The sequence below is a fragment of the Rhineura floridana genome, chromosome 1, assembly GCF_030035675.1.
Source record: "Rhineura floridana isolate rRhiFlo1 chromosome 1, rRhiFlo1.hap2, whole genome shotgun sequence".
NCBI lineage: Eukaryota > Metazoa > Chordata > Lepidosauria > Squamata > Rhineuridae > Rhineura > Rhineura floridana.
In genome coordinates this window covers 29209255-29229341 of record NC_084480.1, presented here as the reverse complement: position 1 = coordinate 29229341, position 20087 = coordinate 29209255, and the positions used below count along the sequence as shown (strand labels likewise).

General features: G+C 43.4%; 1 protein-coding gene, 1 long non-coding RNA gene and 1 other non-coding gene across 4 annotated transcripts; 2 read left to right on the top strand and 1 right to left on the bottom strand.

The window, feature by feature from the left end:
* Window positions 1-1628: 1628 nt before the first annotated feature.
* Window positions 1629-6306, bottom strand: LOC133380233 (uncharacterized). Its single transcript, XR_009761390.1, has 3 exons — window positions 6167-6306; window positions 2424-2564; window positions 1629-1771 (listed from the first exon to the last, which is right to left on the bottom strand). It is a non-coding gene; the product is annotated as an uncharacterized LOC133380233 (long non-coding RNA).
* On the top strand, window positions 4442-19956 carry RPL37 (ribosomal protein L37). 2 transcript variants are annotated; one of them, XM_061617064.1, is made up of 4 exons: window positions 4442-4448; window positions 14962-15097; window positions 16023-16107; window positions 19839-19956. In XM_061617064.1, the coding sequence occupies exons 1-4, from the start codon at window positions 4446-4448 to the stop codon at window positions 19906-19908; spliced, it is 294 nt and encodes a 97-aa protein (XP_061473048.1). In that variant the 5' UTR covers window positions 4442-4445; the 3' UTR covers window positions 19909-19956. The 2 variants fall into 2 exon arrangements, with proteins under 2 accessions (XP_061473048.1, XP_061473039.1); XM_061617055.1 differs by lacking the exon at window positions 4442-4448 and adding an exon at window positions 13304-13410.
* Window positions 19666-19749, top strand: LOC133375999 (small nucleolar RNA SNORD72). Its single transcript, XR_009760382.1, has one exon. It is a non-coding gene; the product is annotated as a small nucleolar RNA SNORD72 (small nucleolar RNA).
* Window positions 19957-20087: the final 131 nt, after the last annotated feature.

The window sequence follows — 20087 nt, the reverse complement described above, 5'->3', positions numbered from 1 at the left end:
AAATCCTCCTCAAGTGCTTTTGTGTCCTTGGAACTGTGATGAGGCCTGTTGCTTAAGTGGACTGGAGAGATGGGAAAGTGCAGAAACCTTTGATTTTTGCATAACTGGAATGGAGCCGAATGTACAAAGATAAGTCACGGCCGTTGCTCCACCCACACTTGCATTTGGCCATGCCTACTTTTTGCCTCTGGCCCTGCCCCCCTCTGGCATGGAGTCCCCAGAACGTTGCCCGCAAGGGAAGGCCATCCTTGGGCTGAACTATCTTCCCTAGCACAGTATGAGTACAGATGAAGGGTGGGCTATAAAACTTTTTAATATTAAAAGAGCAATCAAATAAATCATAGCTGAGTCACACCCACAATTGTGAGGTGTGTGAAGAGATGAGGCCTCCCCAGCTGTTGCCACAGGCTGTGGACTGCCTGTGGCATCACAGAAGCACATGGCCGTTGAGTGGATATAAAGGGGGGCCAAGTGGACTGAGGCAAAAGCATGGCCTGGTCTTTCACTTGGAGAAGGCAAATTGGCAAATGCAAGGAGGTGATCATCTGGCTGCGGGATGCCATCATTATTATCAGCGATAATGAGGCAAGTTTACTTGCTGAGCGGGATCACGGCTTGAAGGTGGCTGCTACTCACCTCTGAAGCTGGTTGATGTCTAGCGATGGACCTAGCGGAAGCTGGCAGTGTGTATGGAAGCCAGTGGATTTCGCATTCGGAAGCTGGCGGATGCCGCAAGGCTGAAGCAGGCGGATGTTTGTGGAGGAAGCTGTTTGACGGTCGATATTTGTGGGTTGAAGCCGGGGAACGAATGTGAATGGATGGGGAGGGGCGAGAAAGGGGCGGATGTTGTCGCTGGCGTTTTCACGAATGTCGGATGGCCGTGTGTGTGTGTGTGAGTGGAGTTTCGGATGCGGTAAAGGGGTTGGGTGGGTGTAAGTGTGTGAATGTGACAAACCGGTGGATGTACCATGACTAAATGACACCAGTGAATGTTGGCAGGTGGAAGCTAGAGGATGAAGTTGCCAGGCGGATGCTGGTGGAGGTGCCTGGGTGAGGCTGTTGGATAGTTGCCATCCCCCTCATTGTCTGTGTTTTTTTCCTTCCAGGGGTGTCTCTGAAGCTAGTGAGGTTTTGGAAGAGACTACCTGTGAGAGCAACAAAGAGGACTGCAAGGCTTAAAGAAGCCAGCTTTTATTTCTAAATAAAATGGTTTTTTGTATTCATCTCCTGTGGAGTCCCTTGCTTTATTCAAAAACAGCTAATGGGAGATCAAATCCCAGAGCGTTATGGTGTGCCTCTCCCTGGTATCAGTATACATGAAGCCATAGCTATACATGAGGCTAGAAATATTTTAATAATAAATGAATACATCACTGCTGAGGTGTCCTTACCATTGTCAGGCTGAGGGAGGTTGTGCTGTTACTGTGGGCAAGGGACTGCCTGTGAAGTCACGAAAGGACATGGTGGCTGAGAGGAAGAAGGATGCCGGGGGGGGGACGAATGGAGGGAAGGAGCCCAGGAGGGAGGGGGAGGCTGAGGGGAAGTGCTGTCAAAAAAGGAATGTAACTGAGGATTCTCCTTGCCTCCATACACACCAATAAACACCTTAGGAGGATCTCATGGGTTTGGAAAGCTCTTTTATTTGTAATATGCCTGCTGGGGCTGGTGAGGAACTTGCTTCAGGATCCATCAATGACAACTTTGAAGAGCCTCAGTGCAATCTAAGAGCTCAGCATCTAGGCTTTGAAGAGGACCTGGGTTCAAATCATGCCTGCAAGGGAAGGGGGAGATGTTATTTTCTCAGCTTCCCCTTCTCCCTCCCAGCACCAGACAAATACACAAGAGGGAGGTATCCACAGGCTTGGGAGGGGTTGCAGAAGTAGATACTTTCTTTCAAAAGGCAAAATAAGTCTTGCAGTTGGGAAAAAATCCCCCAAACCTCCCAGTGATATGTTCTATAGGCATGCAATGTTGAAGAGGGAGGGGATAGGAGCAGAGCTTGGAAGTAACTCATTATTTTTAACGAGTTACTTTTAATTCATTACCATTTTAAATAACGAGTGGGTACTTCCATTACATTCGGCAAGTAACGTAACGAATAGTAATTTCCCTACTTTTCAGCTTCAACTTTAACGTTTCCACGTTAGGTTGGACGTTACTTGGGGGCGGGAACAAGGGGAAGTCAGCTCCTGGCTGTGATTGGTTAACACAAGACATGTGCCTCACACTGATTGGACCTTCGTACAGTTTCGCTCTGGCGTGGGTTGCTTCCTGCAACATAAGCTCATGTTCCCAGGTAAAAATGTCCTCACATGTTTTTTCTCTTTCATCCTTGAGGATTATTTTTTGGACTATACTCTCCTTGGGACCCTCATCTTCCTGAGAAGGAAGCGGTCCATTCTCTTCCTTCCATGGGCAATTACCTTGCCAGCTCTCAGGGGCTTCTCCCTGGTCAGGAGGGTGAGACACCATCTGCTCCTTACTTCCCAACAGCATCCAGTGCAGCTCAGCTTCCCCCAGATTTTCCAGCTGATGTCTTTCCTTCTCGCATCTCCTCTGGTCATCTATTGGGATAAAAAGAGAATCCAACCTAGAAATCATCTGTTTGTCAAAGGCAGAAAGGAACCTTCAGTCAGGTTGTGCACTTGGGGAAGAGGGCAAAACCTGGGGACGTGTTTTTTTTTTTATTAATCAATGACTTAGATGATGGGGTGGAGGGAAGCCTTATGAAGTTTGCGGATGATACGAAACTGGGAGGGATAGCTAACACAATGGAAGACAGGAATAAAATCTAAAGGGACCTGGATAGACTAGAAAATTGGGCTGAAATTAATAAAATGACATACAATAAAGACAAATGCAGGATTCTGCATTTAGGCCACAAAAACAAAATGCACGGGTACAGGATGGGAAATACCCGGCTTAGCAGTAGTGCGTGTGAGAAGGACCTTGGAATTGTAGTGGATCGCAAGTTGAACATGACCCAGCAGTGTGATGCTGCGGCAAAAAAGGCAAATGCGGTTTTGGGCTGCATAAACAGAGCTATAGTTTCCAGGTCGAGGGAAGTAATAGTCCCACTATATTCTGCATTAGTCAGGCCTCATCTGGAATACTGCGTTCAGTTCTGGGCGCCTCATTTTAGGTTCAGAAGAGGGCGACGAGGATGATAGCCGGTATGGAGAACAAGTCTTATGAGGAAAGGTTGAAGGAACTTGGCATGTTCAGTCTGGTGAAGAGAAGGCTGAGAGGCGACATGATTACACTCTTTAAGTACCTGAAGGGCTGTCACATAGAGGAGGGTACAGATTGGTTCACTGCTGCCCCAGAGGGTAGGGCTAGGTCTAATGGTTTTAAGTTGCAGGAGCGTAGATTCAGACTGGACATTAGAAGGAACTTCTTGACAGTAACAGCAGTTCGGCACTGGAACCGACTGCCTAGGGAGGTGGTGGGATCCCCTTCGCTGGATGTCTTCAAGCAGAGGCTGGACAGCTATCTGCGGAAGATGCTCTAGCTGTGGATCTCCTGCTGTGAGCAGGGGGTTGGACTTGATGGCCTACAAGGCCCCTTCCAACTCTATGATTCTATGAATGAAACGAAATGGGCATGGCTGGCTGGCACTGTAAATAGGAGCACTTCATGCAGCAACTGCAGGTCCCACTTGTTGCACTGTGGAGTGCTCCAATTAGAGCGCCAGCCAGCCAGCTAGCCATGCCCACTTTAAGGATACTCCATTCCACCCCCGCCTCAGTTTTCTGTCCCTACCACACACTCAGTCAACATTGCATGCCTATAGAACATATCACTGGGAGGTTTGGGGGATTTTTTCCCAACTGCAAGACTTATTTTGCCTTTTAAAAAAAAGTGTCTACTTCTGCAACCCCTCCCAAGCCTGTGGATACCTCCCTCTTGTGTATTTGTCTGGTGCTGCTTTGGCTACATAAGAATGAGTTTGTTATTATTAAATAATAATGATATTCCGGTTGTTTTAAGGGATCGATGCATTCTCAAAGCTTATCAGGTACACCTGAGGTCTAGGAAAAGTCACTCGGGACTGCTGCTTGTAAGTTGAACCAAAATCCTGCATCTTCTTCACGCTGGTGCACTGTCTTAGTTCGACTGAGGACAGCGTACATACCTTCCATGACTTTCCCAAAGAATCCTAGAAACTCTAGTTTGTTAAGGATGCTGGGAATTCTAGCTCTGTGAGGGGTAAACCACAGTTCCCACAATTCTTTGTGGGATGCCCCGTGCTTTAAATATGCTTTACATGTATGGGTTCTTCTACTCCCCGTAGTCCAGAAGCCAGGCAGACTGAGGCACTTCTGCCCTTAAGAAAGACACCAAGACCTGCTTAAAACACGAGCCAGAATTTCTTGACCAAAGTTTCTTCCTTTGCACTCCAGGGCACTCTCTAGGGAGATCGCCTTCCTTCACCATGAAGAAAGATGTGCCCCCGCCCAGAGCAGTGGGCTGGATGAGGGCTAATAAGCTGAATCCTTGGAAAACCAAGGCCCTGTGGGTCTACAGAATGGGACCGGCACCACTAAACGTCCAGCTTCTAATGGAGGCCAGTTGGGCCTCTGTAACATGGAGGACAACTAACAGTGCTCCTCTGGAGGAACTCAGCGATGGAGATGGGATAGAAGGGCTCAGGCAGTCCATAAATCATGCTGGATCCAAGCTGTTCAGGGCTTTGTATATCAACAGAGGAACCTTGAACCTGGTCTAGTGAAATCAAACTACAGACTTTGCTTCCTTAATCCTTTTCAGCAATGCTTAATTCCTTAAAAGAATATTAATCTGCTGGCACCACAAAGACTGATTTCGTTAAAATAAAGTCATGGCTATTTATATATTTATATAAAATATTGTTATGAGCATGGGGGGGGGCTGGAATGGATGATTTCTGTGGGTCACCTTTCCAGCCTCTGATTTGGAATCCTATGCCTGGGAGGCTGGCTCTGCTAGCCAGATGAATCTCCTTTGTTAATCAAATAGAGTGGCCAGGTAGTTAATGGGCCTGTTTAATTGCCCCGGCAACTGGTGAAAGGGCTAGGAAGATCCTTTTGTCATTTTAAACTCTACTGGAGGAGAGTCTCTCCCCCCACTCCTGGGCGGGCAGAAGTGTGTTTGGAACTGGAAGTGGGTGTACTGGAGAACTAGGGCTGCAGGCATGCAGAGAGGCTGGCTCCCTGCATGGTGGCGATAGGATGCCCCTGCACCTAGATGGAAAAGCTGGATATTAGACTGCTGATGCCTTGAACCCCTCCATCCTAAGCTCAGGTTGGAATGTGTGTACATAAATAAACCATATTTCATAAAGACACCGCAGTCTCTGCTGGCCTTCTTCCCAAAGGAAACCAAACCCTGGATGGGCGCAGGGACCCCCTGAAATCTCACCGCTCGGAGATTGGGGGAGGCACGCAACAATAGATAAATATAACCTTTATCTCAAACTGTATGTTATGACAGACGTTCTGCCCGGCCCTCAGGAATCTTCCCAGGCCATGCCCATCACAGGCCCAGCTCCAAATCCTCCTCAAGTGCTTTTGTGTCCTTGGAACTGTGATGAGGCCTGTTGCTTAAGTGGACTGGAGAGATGGGAAAGTGCAGAAACCTTTGATTTTTGCATAACTGGAATGGAGCCGAATGTACAAAGATAAGTCACGGCCGTTGCTCCACCCACACTTGCATTTGGCCATGCCTACTTTTTGCCTCTGGCCCTGCCCCCCTCTGGCATGGAGTCCCCAGAACGTTGCCCGCAAGGGAAGGCCATCCTTGGGCTGAACTATCTTCCCTAGCACAGTATGAGTACAGATGAAGGGTGGGCTATAAAACTTTTTAATATTAAAAGAGCAATCAAATAAATCATAGCTGAGTCACACCCACAATTGTGAGGTGTGTGAAGAGATGAGGCCTCCCCAGCTGTTGCCACAGGCTGTGGACTGCCTGTGGCATCACAGAAGCACATGACCGTTGAGTGGATATAAAGGGGGGCCAAGTGGACTGAGGCAAAAGCATGGCCTGGTCTTTCACTTGGAGAAGGCGAATTGGCAAATGCAAGGAGGTGATCATCTGGCTGCGGGATGCCATCATTATTATCAGCGATAATGAGGCAAGTTTACTTGCTGAGCGGGATCACGGCTTGAAGGTGGCTGCTACTCACCTCTGAAGCTGGTTGATGTCTAGCGATGGACCTAGCGGAAGCTGGCAGTGTGTATGGAAGCCAGTGGATTTCGCATTCGGAAGCTGGCGGATGCCGCAAGGCTGAAGCAGGCGGATGTTTGTGGAGGAAGCTGTTTGACGGTCGATATTTGTGGGTTGAAGCCGGGGAACGAATGTGAATGGATGGGGAGGGGCGAGAAAGGGGCGGATGTTGTCGCTGGCGTTTTCACGAATGTCGGATGGCCGTGTGTGTGTGTGTGAGTGGAGTTTCGGATGCGGTAAAGGGGTTGGGTGGGTGTAAGTGTGTGAATGTGACAAACCGGTGGATGTACCATGACTAAATGACACCAGTGAATGTTGGCAGGTGGAAGCTAGAGGATGAAGTTGCCAGGCGGATGCTGGTGGAGGTGCCTGGGTGAGGCTGTTGGATAGTTGCCATCCCCCTCATTGTCTGTGTTTTTTTCCTTCCAGGGGTGTCTCTGAAGCTAGTGAGGTTTTGGAAGAGACTACCCGTGAGAGCAACAAAGAGGACTGCAAGGCTTAAAGAAGCCAGCTTTTATTTCTAAATAAAATGGTTTTTTGTATTCATCTCCTGTGGAGTCCCTTGCTTTATTCAAAAACAGCTAATGGGAGATCAAATCCCAGAGCGTTATGGTGTGCCTCTCCCTGGTATCAGTATACATGAAGCCATAGCTATACATGAGGCTAGAAATATTTTAATAATAAATGAATACATCACTGCTGAGGTGTCCTTACCATTGTCAGGCTGAGGGAGGTTGTGCTGTTACTGTGGGCAAGGGACTGCCTGTGAAGTCACGAAAGGACATGGTGGCTGAGAGGAAGAAGGATGCCGGGGGGGGGGGGGGGACGAATGGAGGGAAGGAGCCCAGGAGGGAGGGGGAGGCTGAGGGGAAGTGCTGTCAAAAAAGGAATGTAACTGAGGATTCTCCTTGCCTCCATACACACCAATAAACACCTTAGGAGGATCTCATGGGTTTGGAAAGCTCTTTTATTTGTAATATGCCTGCTGGGGCTGGTGAGGAACTTGCTTCAGGATCCATCAATGACAACTTTGAAGAGCCTCAGTGCAATCTAAGAGCTCAGCATCTAGGCTTTGAAGAGGACCTGGGTTCAAATATGCCTGCAAGGGAAGGGGGAGATGTTATTTTCTCAGCTTCCCCTTCTCCCTCCCAGCACCAGACAAATACACAAGAGGGAGGTATCCACAGGCTTGGGAGGGGTTGCAGAAGTAGACACTTTCTTTCAAAAGGCAAAATAAGTCTTGCAGTTGGGAAAAAATCCCCCAAACCTCCCAGTGATATGTTCTATAGGCATGCAATGTTGAAGAGGGAGGGGATAGGAGGGAGAATCACTGAGATCCTCCGGGAGAGCGCTGTTAGTTGTCCTCCATGTTACAGAGGCCCAACTGGCCTCCATTAGAAGTTGGGCGTTTAGTGGTGCCGGCCGGTCCCAGGCTGTAGATCCACAGGGCCTTGGTTTTCCAAGGATTCAGCTTATTAGCCTTCATCCAGCCCCCTGAACAATGAACCTCCTTCAGAGGAGGGGGATCTTTTGCTAGGGATAAGAACAAGCACTTTGTCCTGAATTGTGTCTAAATGGTGTGCATATATATAACCCAAGAAATGCAGGTCTGCAATCACTGTGCCAGCTCCAGAAAGGTTCAGTGGTTTGTCTGCCCCTGCAAAGTGCATCCTAGATCTCTGATATTATAAAGAGACCACACTGCACAGAGTAGAAGAACGCTATTTAGCAGACAGAGTAGAGCCGTGAGTAAATCATAATACTGTGAGAGCAGGTTTTAGCAGTAATATTTAGTATTAGAACTGGGGCATTGGGAAAGCATGCTCCTGTTTTCATCTGTGAAGTCAGAGACTGTGCAGTTGAAGTTGATCCAACAAAATGAATTTACTCCTCATTGTGGCGCCCTTCCCTGGCTCTCCCTGTCAGGTTCCTACCTGCGCGTGGCTACTGCCTGTCACTAGGCACCACCAGGGACTCCACCAGTCCGGACTGTCCTTTTTTATTTTTTCTCTCCACGCTCTAGCACAGATCTCAACAGATCCCCCTGCTAGGCAACCACCAGTCACGTCCTAATACTAGTATTCCCAGAGACTCTGAATACTGGTATTGTTATTCTCTTCACTGCTGCCACCATTTGTTACATTTTCCCTTCAGCCTTGGTCATTACCTTACCCTCTCTTCTGGTCTGTGAAACCCCAGCCAAGGATCAGGCCTTTGGTAAACCAAATTAAGTATTTATTACAGATAAGAAAGCTAACAAGATTAACAAGATTTCTTCTTAAGGCACATAAGCATATGGTTTTACTCAATACTAATCCGAACTCTACCCCCCTCCTTCTCCACTCTCTCCTGGTAAACCACTCTCTCAAACCCACCAAACAACCCACTCTTTCAGCTCATCCACCACCCAGATTCCACTCCCTTTTATATGTTCAGCCATTTTAAACACTCAGCCAATCATCTAGCATTCTACTGCCCATTCACTCCCCCTCCTCTTTCACTCCACTTACCATGTATCTTCTAAACAACCAACACTTACCATATATACATTAATATAGGAACATCACACTCATCTCTTAGGGTATACTCCCAAAGGAGTTTTTCAGTGCAGTCCTATTTATGTTCCTAGAAGTATGTCCTACTGGACTTACTAGTTAAAGTGTTTTTGGGTGGATCGCAGCCAACTTTTGTTTAAATGGTTCTGTATTGTAACTGCAAAACCAACATTGGCTAGAATGAGCATTTCAATTAAAAACATTTTCTATTCTATCCTACATTAATCCTCCCACATGAGCAACAACAGGGAGAGCCTCAAAGGTGTTCATTTCCTATTATTTATTTAAAAATGTATATGTTACTTTTCATTTTGAGAACAAATACCAAGGCAGTTCACTACCAAATAAAGTGAACAGCAAAAAAAAGTTTAAAATAAATTTTAGTCTAAAATGTTTATACCAAATTCCTCAAAACTATTATGCCTTCAGATCATGATAACAACAACAATAATGGTGGTGGCAGCAATAATAATAACAACATACTTACCTGTTTTTTTAGATATATATACCACATTTTGCACAGGCCACAGGGTGGGTTATAATAAAACAAGTAAATAAGAATGCATAGAATCTATTAAAAAAACCTACAATCCATTGAAACAACAAATCAATAAATAACAATTACTAATAGCAATGCCGTTCTCCAAATGTCCTCTGAAAAAGATGTCTTTTAAAAAAAATGTAAAAATAGTTAACATTTCCAGTGTAATAAAACCAATAAAAACAGCAATAAAAACATTCTATTGCTTGATAATATAATAGGGGAATACAAAACAAAGGGGGGAGTAGTATATTGAAAAAAATGTATCAGAGAATATCATTAAATCTACAGTTTTCACATTCCTGGAATGGATTCTTTAAAAAGATCTGACCAGTTTCTTTAATATTGCTTCTAAAGGGGAAGTATTGACCAATTATTTATTCCATTGTCTATGTCTCTCAGCAAGCCTGGATGGAGTGGTTGGATGTAAAAACATATCTATTTATATATGTGTGTGAATCATGCTAGTCCCCCAGATAAGAAGCAACTACAAAAAGCAAAGAGTACAGAACTTTATCCACAGGGAATCTATCCTACAATCTGCTCATTTCAATAGTCCCGTCGATATGAACAGAACTGCTGCAAGGGTATATTGCTTGTAGATCGGGCAGTTTACTAGGGAAGTCAATCTTTTGTACGCTGGAACTGAAAAATGCATCTTATTGGGGGGGATGGGAAATAAAGATACACTATGCAAAAGTAGGGAACAGAGAAGAACTAGGAATTGTGGGGAAATGGGGCCTAGGAGACAGAAATGAAGCAGGAGAAAGACATTGAATTCTGTGAAGCCAATAATTTGTTTCTTGCAAACACATTTTTTGAGCAACCGAAAAGACAACTGTACATATGGACATCACCAAATGGTCAATATAGGATTCAAATTGATTATATAATTGGTAGCAGAAGATGGAGAAGTTCCATACTTTCTGCGAAAACAAGACCAGGAGCAGACTGTGGTACAGATCATGAACTGGTTGTATCGAAAATCAGAGTAAAGCTAAAGAAGACCAACAAAGCAGTCATAATGCCAAAATACAATTTAAATAACATCCCAGAAGCATATAAAGATCAAATAAGGAACAGGTTTGAGGCTTTCAACTTAGTTGACAGAGAACCAGAAGAACTATGGAATGAAGTCAGAGACGTTATCAGGGAAGAATGCAAAAAGACAATACCTCTAGTTAAAAAGAGAGAAAGACCTCAATGGATGGCTGACAAAACTCTTAAAATGGTTAAAGAGAGAAGGAAAGCAAAAGCAAAAGGAGATAGAAACACCATCAGAACCCTAAATGCAACAATACGCGACTAGTACGTAGGGACAAAGAGAACTATTATAATAGTTACTGTATAGAAACAGAAGAGGACAACAAAAAGGGTAGAACAAGAGCCCTATTCCAAAAGATTAGAGAAATGAAAGGGAAATTTAAACCACGAGTAGGGATGTTGAATAATCCACAGGGAAACACACTGACTGACCGAGATGAAATAAAAGGAAGATGGAAGCAATACACTGAAGAACTCTATAAAAGAGATGACAGGATGGCAGATTCATTCACGGAGGAACCATATGATGAAGAACCAGAAATTTTAGAATGTGAGGTGAAAGCTGCTCGTAAAATACTTGGAAGAAACAAATCACCAGGAGTAGATGGCATACCAATAGAGTTGCTACAAGCTACTGAGACTGAATCTGTCCAAATTTTGAGTAAAATCTGTCAAGAAATATGGAAAACTAAACAATGGCCCACAGACTTGAAGTGTTCCATATACATCCCAATTCCAAAGAAAGGGGATCCCAGGGAATGCAGTAATTATCAAACTATTGCCTTAATATCCCATGCAAGTAAAGTAATGCTCAAGATTCTACAACAAATGCTCTTCCCATATATGGAGCAAGAAATGCCAGACGTCCAAGCTGGATTTAGAAAGGGAAGAGGCACCAGAGATCACATCACAAACATATGTTGGATAATGGAACGGACCAAGGAATTTCAGAAGAAAATCACCCTGTGCTTTATAGATTACAGCAAAACCTTTGACTGTGTAGATCATGAAAAACTATGGAATGCTTAAAAGAAATGGGGGTGTCACAGCATCTGATTGTCCTAATGTGCAACCTATACTCTGCACAAGAGGCTACTGTAAGGACGGAATATGGAGAAACTGACTGGTTCCCAATCGGAAAGGGTGTGAGACAGGGGTGTATTTTATCACCATATTTGTTTAATCTGTAGGCAGAACATATCATACGGAAAGCAGGATTGCACCAAGATGAAGGAGGTGTGAAAATTGGAGGGAGAAATATCAATAATTTAAGATATGCAGACGATACCATACTACTAGCAGAAACCAGTAATGATTTGAAACAAATGCTGATGAAGGTTAAAGAGGAAAGCACAAAAGCAGGACTACAGCTGAACGTCAAGAAGACTAAAGTAATGACAACAGAAAATTTATGTAACTTTACAGTTGACAATGAGAACATTTAACTTGTCAAGGATTATCAAAGCTTGGCCCAGTCATTAAATAAAATGGAGACAATAGTCAAGAAATCAGAAGAAGGCTAGGACTGGGGAGGGCAGCTAAGAGAGAACTAGAAAGGGTCCTCAAATGCAAAGATGTATCACTGAACACTAAAGTCAGGATCATTCAGACCATGGTATTTCCGATCTCTATGTATGGATGTGAAAGTTGGACAGTGAAAAAAGCGGATAAGAGAAAAATCAACTCATTTGAAATGTGGTGTTGGAGGAGGGATTTGTGGATACCATGGACTGCAAAAAAGACCAATGATTGGGTGTTAGAACAAATTAAACCAGAACTGTCACTAGAAGCTAAAATGATGAAACTGAGGTTATCCTACTTTGGACACATCATGAGAAGACATGATTCACTAGAAAATACAATAACGTTGGGAAGAACAGAAGGGGTAGAAAAAGAGGAAGGCCAAAGAAAAGATGGATTGATTCCTTAAAGGAAGCCACAGACCTGAACTTACAAGATCTGAACAGGGTGGTTCGTGACAGATGCTCTTGGAGGTCGCTGATTCATAGGGTCGCCATGAGTCGCAGTCGACTTGGAGGCACATAACAACAACAATGCATAAAAGACAGGCAAAAGCAGCTGTTTTATTTACACCCCATCTGCACTTTATATGTAAGCAGTATCATAGTATTTTAAAATGGTTTCTCTCAAAGGATCCTGGGGACTGTAGTTTGGGAAGGGTGCTGAGAGTGGATAGGGCCAGAGCTTGGAAAAGTTACTTTTTCAACTACAACTCCCATCAGCCCCAGCCAGCATGGCCACTTGATTGGGCTGATGGGAGTTGTAGTTCAAAAAAGTAACTTTTCCAAGCTCTGGTAGGGCCCCCCTGTTCCCCTCGCAGAGCTGGTTTAAAGACCAACCCCTCTTCCCAAGGAATTATTATATCATGAGAATAAACTCTGTGAGGGGAACAGCAGTCTCCTAACAACTTTCATCTCCCTTAACAAACTACACTTCCCAGGATTCTTTGGGGGGGGGAACCATGACTTGTTAACATGGTACCATACTGCTTTTAAATCTTGATATATCTTGGGTTGCAATTCCATACAGACTTATCTTGGACTAAGCCCCTTTCAGCACAGTGGGATTTATGCATAGGATTGTGCCCTTAGCAGTTTTCATTGCACTTCCTGACACGTTCCATACAAATTTGCAGGACACCGTTTGCTTCCGTGTCCCTCAAAATGGACTTTATTAACTCTGTTCGCCACATACACACGGCCGGGGTGTGCTAGCATTACTATTATTTGTAATTTATTATGTGTTTATTATTCTTTAAAATGCTTCCATCTGATCTACAGGCAGCATAGAGCGCGAGGGGACAGACGAAGCAAAAACTGCTCGGCCTCCGCTCTAACTATCTAAATTGCGTGACGTCACTTCCCGGCTGGTTCCAGGCGCCCCCCTTCCTTGTGTCAACCCTTTCTCCTTCCGTCCTAATCTCCTCGACTGCGCCGGAGCTATGCAGAGCTTGCGCTTCCTTTGCCGGAAACTGTAGCGAGGATATTGCGGAAACTGGGGGCAGGGCTAGTTCTCTTTCGTTCTGGCGGCTGAAGAAAGATGGTGAGTGTGGGCCGGGGGACGGCGAGGAATCCTTCACCATCCGTTCTTATTCAGGGCCCTCGGGCCGGGGGCGCGTAAGCAAGCGCTTGCCTGAACACCACCATCACGAGAGAGCCGTGTATTTCCCAGTTAAGCTGTCCGTATGTTAGGCGTTGTGGCTGGTCATCAGCCGGAGTCCCGAGTCCCAGGCCCGTAGAGATCGATTAAAAAGCCTGTTGGGCCTACTAGCACCCTGTTCGGCTTGATTGGGGGACTACTGATACTCAGGTGGTCTCACTCAGGGTGGCAGGAGCCCTCTTTTCAAGTAGAAGTAATCTCTTTTTTCCTATTCTGTACTGCTATCTTTTCTTCCCTCCCCGTTACACCAGACTGGCCCGTAAGCGTTTAAATGTGGTTCTGCAATGGGAGGTGGGGGGAGGGCTATGCGGAGGCTCACAGGTGTCTCCTCTTCCAACTTGAGCTGATCTGTGTTGTCTCTCCTAGTGGTGTTTACGGCTAGAATCAATTGTAACCAAATGTGTGGCTGTAACGCTGGTGTACTTAACTAGTAGCGTGTTGGTAGAGAGTGCTCTACACCGTTGCTGAATATTTTTGGGCAAAAGGTCATTCTGGTCTGACAATACTGATGTAGGCTGTTTGTGTTTATAAATAATGCCACTACAAAACACTCTAGAAAGCTGAGCTATAGTCATTTCTTGCGCAGTTCCTTTTATATTGCGTACATTGGGTTGTATGCCATGCTAGTTATACTCAGAATAGACCCATCGAAATTAATAAACATTACTAACTTAGATCCATTAATTTCAGTGGGTCTCTGAGTAAGACTAGCATTGGATACAATCCATTATGTTGTATAAAGTTTATATGGGTGCCCTGATAGTGATGCTGTGGCTAATACAGAAATTTGTATTAAAATGTTTAAGGGTCTCACAGCGAACTATGTGAATACTGAAAATGCTTTACAACCTGGTTCCTGTCTGTATTTACTCAGATTTAAGCCTCATTTCAATGGGGCAGAAGCTTTAAGTATGTATCCATAGGATTACATCCCTATATTTTATTGAGTTTTGCTTTTAGTATATCTGCAAAGCATGCACAACTATAGCAATGAAAGGTGAACTAAAAAACAAAAAGGCTGGTAGATAATAAGGGCAAGGATCAGCATCCATAGGTTCTGGTCATTCTCTGGGTTTTCAGGCTGCAAATAATGTTTTTGGTAATTTAAAACATTTATATAGTGCATTTCAAGGAAACTTTCAAAACTCTTCCTATATTCATTTTAGTAATCCCAGCGGTAGCCTAGTATTGACTCTGTTTTGCAGATTGGAGGGCTAATGCTGAGGGAGTAGTGGGTTGTCTAAAGTCAAGTGAGTTCACAGTAGTGGTGAGATGTGAATGATGATTTTTTAGCCCACACATTTAACCACTCCTCTGCACCAGCTTGAACACTTTCTTATACTGTAGTATTAAACATTTTCTAGATATGTTTACTTTAGTAATATTACACTGGGTTATAATAGTATGTGCATAAACATTCTATTTATGTTTTAGACAAAAGGAACATCATCCTTTGGTAAGCGTCGCAATAAAACGCACACTTTGTGCCGTCGATGTGGGTCCAAGGCCTATCATCTCCAGAAGTCCACCTGTGGGAAATGTGGATATCCTGCTAAGCGCAAGAGAAAGTGTAAGTGCAGAACTTTGCAAAATGCAGGAGTAGTTTTGACACTTATACATGACTGGCCCTGTGATCTTTTGCTGTTTCAGGAGGCATGGTGCTGCAAATATATAAATACAAATAGAGTTTCTGTGAAAATATTTTGTCTGAGAAAAACAGTGTATAATTAGTTTGATATAGCTTTGTATTTAATAGTTTTTAGCTTATAGGCAGTCAGAAATTCTGTGTGGCATTGGGCTGGTGAAGGAGGGACAGGTTGCTCCATCCTTCTTGTGCTTGATAGAGAGCAGTTTCCCTCTGTGACCAACATAGAAATTCAGGCTGCTAGCCTCCGAACATGCTAATAAAAAAAGTAAGGTATATGTGTTTTTTACAGGGTCAATTTTAAAAATGTAGACTAGAACGTAACAAAACGCTTCCATATTATTTTCTGAGATTGCTATTCATAATTTCCCCCCTTGGCCTTTTCAGAGCAAATCAGCATGGGTATAATGGTTAGACTGTTGAACTAAGGAGAGCCAGTGTGGTGCAGTGGTTGGAGTGTTGGACTATGACCTGGGAGACCAGGGTTCGAATCCCCATGCAGCCATGAAGCTCCCCGGGTGACCTTGGGCTAGTCACTGCCTGTCAGCCTCAGAGGAAGGCAATGGTAAACCACCTTTGAATACCGCTTACCATGAAACCCCTATTCATAGGGTCGCCATAAGTCGGGATCGACTTGAAGGCAGTCAATCAGGCAGGTTGAACTAAGATTGGAGTGTTTCATATCCTTAGTCAAGCCATTTTGCTCAGTGGTTGACCTTGGGCTAGACACTCTCTATGCCTCATCTGTGAGCATAAAAACAGGTAGGGAAAAATGAGATCTAAATGCAATAAATAGTTTGTATACCACCTCTTTTAGTGTCACTTCATATAATTTATTTTTGTCTTCTAGACAACTGGAGTGCTAAGGCCAAGAGGCGCAACACTACCGGAACTGGCCGTATGAGGCATCTGAAAAAGGTCTACCGGAGATTCAGGTACAGTAATATACATCTGATGTTATAGAAAATGTGTACTGGAATGCAGTGTACTTAATTTAATGCAAGATCTATGTAAATACATGTCGTAAACTGTCTTGAGTGTTTGTTAAAATGGGCAGGGCATAAATATTTTTAATACATTAAAAGTAATGAGTTTTATATCCAGCTAGGTTTTCCCCAGAGTAGACCAATTGCAGCTAAATGTGCCTTTTGTCATGTTCATTATAGTGTGAATAGCAACAGAGCAGTTAAAGGTGCATTCTAATTCAGGGGAAGCTGGCATAAGTTGTGCTGGAGCAAGGGATGCCCGCGTAAAGTTCTGCTGCATCCAGTTACTATTTAGAAGCCTCTGAATTGGTTGAACACCATTTCAGCTGGGAGCTGTGTGCAGGGACCAGAAAGTAAAAGCCTGCTCTCCCAAATATCCCTACTGGGGAGTAGGCCCTCTCCATTGACTTCTATTGTAATTTATTTTCTTAGACTGACCTTTTTCCTGGCATAACTTTTCCGTGGATTGGGAACTGCAGGAGTGCTCTGAACACAAGTTGGATGTGGCCTAAGTCCCTCACCTCGGCCACGGCGCCAACACACCCCTTCTTTGGGCCATATGCCAGCTCCACTTGTGCTGCTCTTGGCTGAGCTGGCAGGGTCCCGGCTGAGCCAGGCTGAGGCACGCTGGCTGAGCCGGAACCAGCTGGCTCAGCTGAAGATCTGCCACATCCAACTCCCCTCAGCCCAGTGTAAATGAAAGTGGGATTACTCCTTAAATGGGGTAAGCCTCATTGAGCTCAGTGAGACTTGCTTCTGGGTAAACCTGTATACAATTACCGTATATTCCGGAGTATAAGACGACTGGGCGTATAAGACGACCCCCAACTTTTCCAGTTAAAATATAGAGTTTGGGATATACTCACCGTATAAGACTACCCCTGCTTATGACATGCAGGTACTTAGCAGGAAAACTGTCACTTATAAACTTACAAATATTAATATTTGGATTGTCCAGTTGTTTTGTTTTTGTGCCTAGGAATTACCACCAAAAACTGGGGAAAGATGTGAGAAATCTTTTTTTTAAAAGCAACATTAAATGCCTAGACTCTAGTTTCCAACACTATGGAGTATTTATTGATTGATTAAGAGAATTTATATCCTGCCCTTTTGCTGTTAAAAACAGAGCTCAGCACAGCTTACAAATATAGTAAAAACAATAAAAATACACAATCAGAGAAAAACAAGCCAAAATGTTAGGAAAAGGAGTCTTTCACACCACATGCTCAGTTCTAAATACTGTTGCAGCAAGTTTTACAAGTTCCTCCAGTATTCCACTGGTGCAGGCACTCAGACATTCAAAGTACTGTATGTTTCTTAGGTTTTATAAAAGCAGAGCTTTGCTTAACTCAAAATTTCTTCTCCCTTTGATAACCACATCTACACAGGTTCCACCTCCGTACTCAAAATGAAACTGAGCCTGGAAGTGTACAACAACCCCACACATACCTTGCTAATTCGATTATCAATGCCAGGATGTCTGTCTTATCGACTACTCTCCTGCTCCCCCCCCCCACACACACACACATCGGGCATCATGAAAGACCCAGTCCTGGGCTCAGAAAGAAAATAAATATCTGGTCCTCTTCAAAGTATTGATAAGCCTCTTGTTTTAATTGAAATAATAATTATAAATTCTTGTTCTTATCACTAATGGGAGTTAATTATCTTGCATATGCTGCTGTTGCTTCTATGGCTGTAACGGAGTGAGGTTAAAGATAAGTGAAATGCAAATAGGAAAAAATAATACAGAAGGCAGTAACACTTTCCTAAATGTAATACCATACCAACCACAACAAGATTCCTATAAGGCAAAAAACTAAGCATCTCACAACCAGTCAGGATTCCTAACCAAAAACCAAAAATATGATAAATGAAGAAATATTTATATAAGCATAACTATCAAATATATTTATTATTTACACAAACTGTAAAGATATTTATAGTGCAATCCTAAATTTATTTATTCAGAAGCAAGTCCCAGCGTATTCCATGGGGCTTACTCAAACAGGGACAGAAATGCAACCTCAAGTGATAAGCAACTTCATTCACACAACCCAAAATTCCGAATCATGCCACTTTACGCTGTTTTGCAACTGTTTATACTTGTTTTTATGGTTATTGGATTTTAAATGGCTTTATTTCTTGTTGTGAGCTGCCTTGGTTTCCAACCCTACCTCACAGGGGTGTTGGAAAGACTCCATACACACACGCACACACTGCAGATGTATAAATACATACAGCCCATATAATAGTTTATTGTCAAACCAATTGGTCATTGCAGAAAAATCAGTATTAGTTTTTAAAAAATCAGTATTAGTTTCCTACAGAATAAAAACTACAATACCTAAGTAAGCCCTGCCTACTTGCTTTAAAATAGGACGGGGGGGGCAGAAAGAGAACACAAACAATTCTTTTTTATATTCACCCCAAAGTCCCATTCATTTTCAGCACATTCATGTCTACTCAAAAGTAATTCCTACTGAATTCAATAGGATTTACTCTGGACATATGGGATTAGCACTGTTTTTACCCCCAAAAGCAACTATTGGGAAGGTTTTCAAAACACTGCCCAGGATCTGACTCCTACACACAACAGGGGGAAAAACTGAAATGTATATACCTACCCAATTTATGAGATTTTCAGATAAACAGGAGGGGAAACCACCATTTTCTGGCCTCGCAATGAGGTTTTGCAGACACTGCCACCAAACAAACACTTCACTGATTGGCTGAAATCCTGAACGGGCGGGGTTAAAGCTACGAAGTGCTATACAGTAGTTTAAAAAAAGATTTAACCGGGGGGGGGGTGCCTGACATTTTTATATATATCTCGAGAACCGCACCACCTAGAAACTTAATTTTTTTTTAAAATGAAAGCTGAGAATCCGGGCCACGTAAGGGGCTAGCCGGGCGCCGGGTGGCATTCTTAGAATCCGGGTAAAACCCAGCTATCCGGGCAATATGGCAACCCTAATAAGACGACACCCGGCATATAAGACGACACCCGACTTTGGAGAAGATTTTCCAGGGTTAAAAAGTCGTCTTATATGCCGGAATATACGGTACACTTGTAAATAGCTTTAATTGGGCAGTTTATTATGATAGAATAGCAGTCCTAATCTATGACCAGATATGTACATAGCTGGGAAGAACGTAAGGCTTTATATTACCTGGTAGTGTATATTGAAGTTAATTATACAGCTGAAAACGGTGCGTGAGTTTTTTAACCTCAATGCTTACCTTTCCCCCACACCCACATGGGTATTGTATATCCTTGCAACTGAGAATTACAGTTGATGCATCTGACAAAGTGAATTCTAATCCATGCGGTTTTATGGCATAATGCATTTGTTAGTCTTTAAGGCAGGTTTCTGTTGCAATAAACATGGCTACCTCTCTGGAAAGGTTTTTAAAAGGGTGCATTAAAATGTTCAGTATGCTGGGCAGAGTTGTAATTAATGTGAGTTTGCTAAACTAAAAATTACATGGATTATGGATTTTAGTAGCTTGTCTGTGATGTTCTTAAAAAAATAAAATGTCTGAACATCTGAGTTCATAAGTGATTTCATCTTGTAACTGAGACAAGCTTACCAAGAACAGTAAAATCAGACAAATGGAAATGATCACTATAGAACACTTGCAGAAGGTACTAACTCTTATTCATCTTGTATATGCAGGAATGGATTCCGTGAAGGAACTGCGCCAAAGCCCAAGAGAGCTGCTGTTGCAGCATCCAGCTCATCTTAAGGACTCAAATGTCTGTTTAAAATAAATGGCCTGAACCATGAAGAATAATTGTCATCTTTACATATTCTTCAGTGTCTCCTGTTCCACATTACTGAGATGTTTGTCCGAGCTTGATTATTCAGATAGTTTCTGATGGATAGTATAATCTGAAATTTGATGGGATGAATATATAAAAGTTC

What these genes read in the sequence shown, in the direction of transcription:
- RPL37 (XM_061617064.1), top strand. An exon ending in TGCTAAGCGCAAGAGAAAGT is followed by an intron (nt 15,098 to 16,022) that starts GTAAGTGCAGAA and finishes TTTGTCTTCTAG; the next exon opens with ACAACTGGAGTGCTAAGGCC. An exon ending in AAGGTCTACCGGAGATTCAG is followed by an intron (nt 16,108 to 19,838) that starts GTACAGTAATAT and finishes TTGTATATGCAG; the next exon opens with GAATGGATTCCGTGAAGGAA.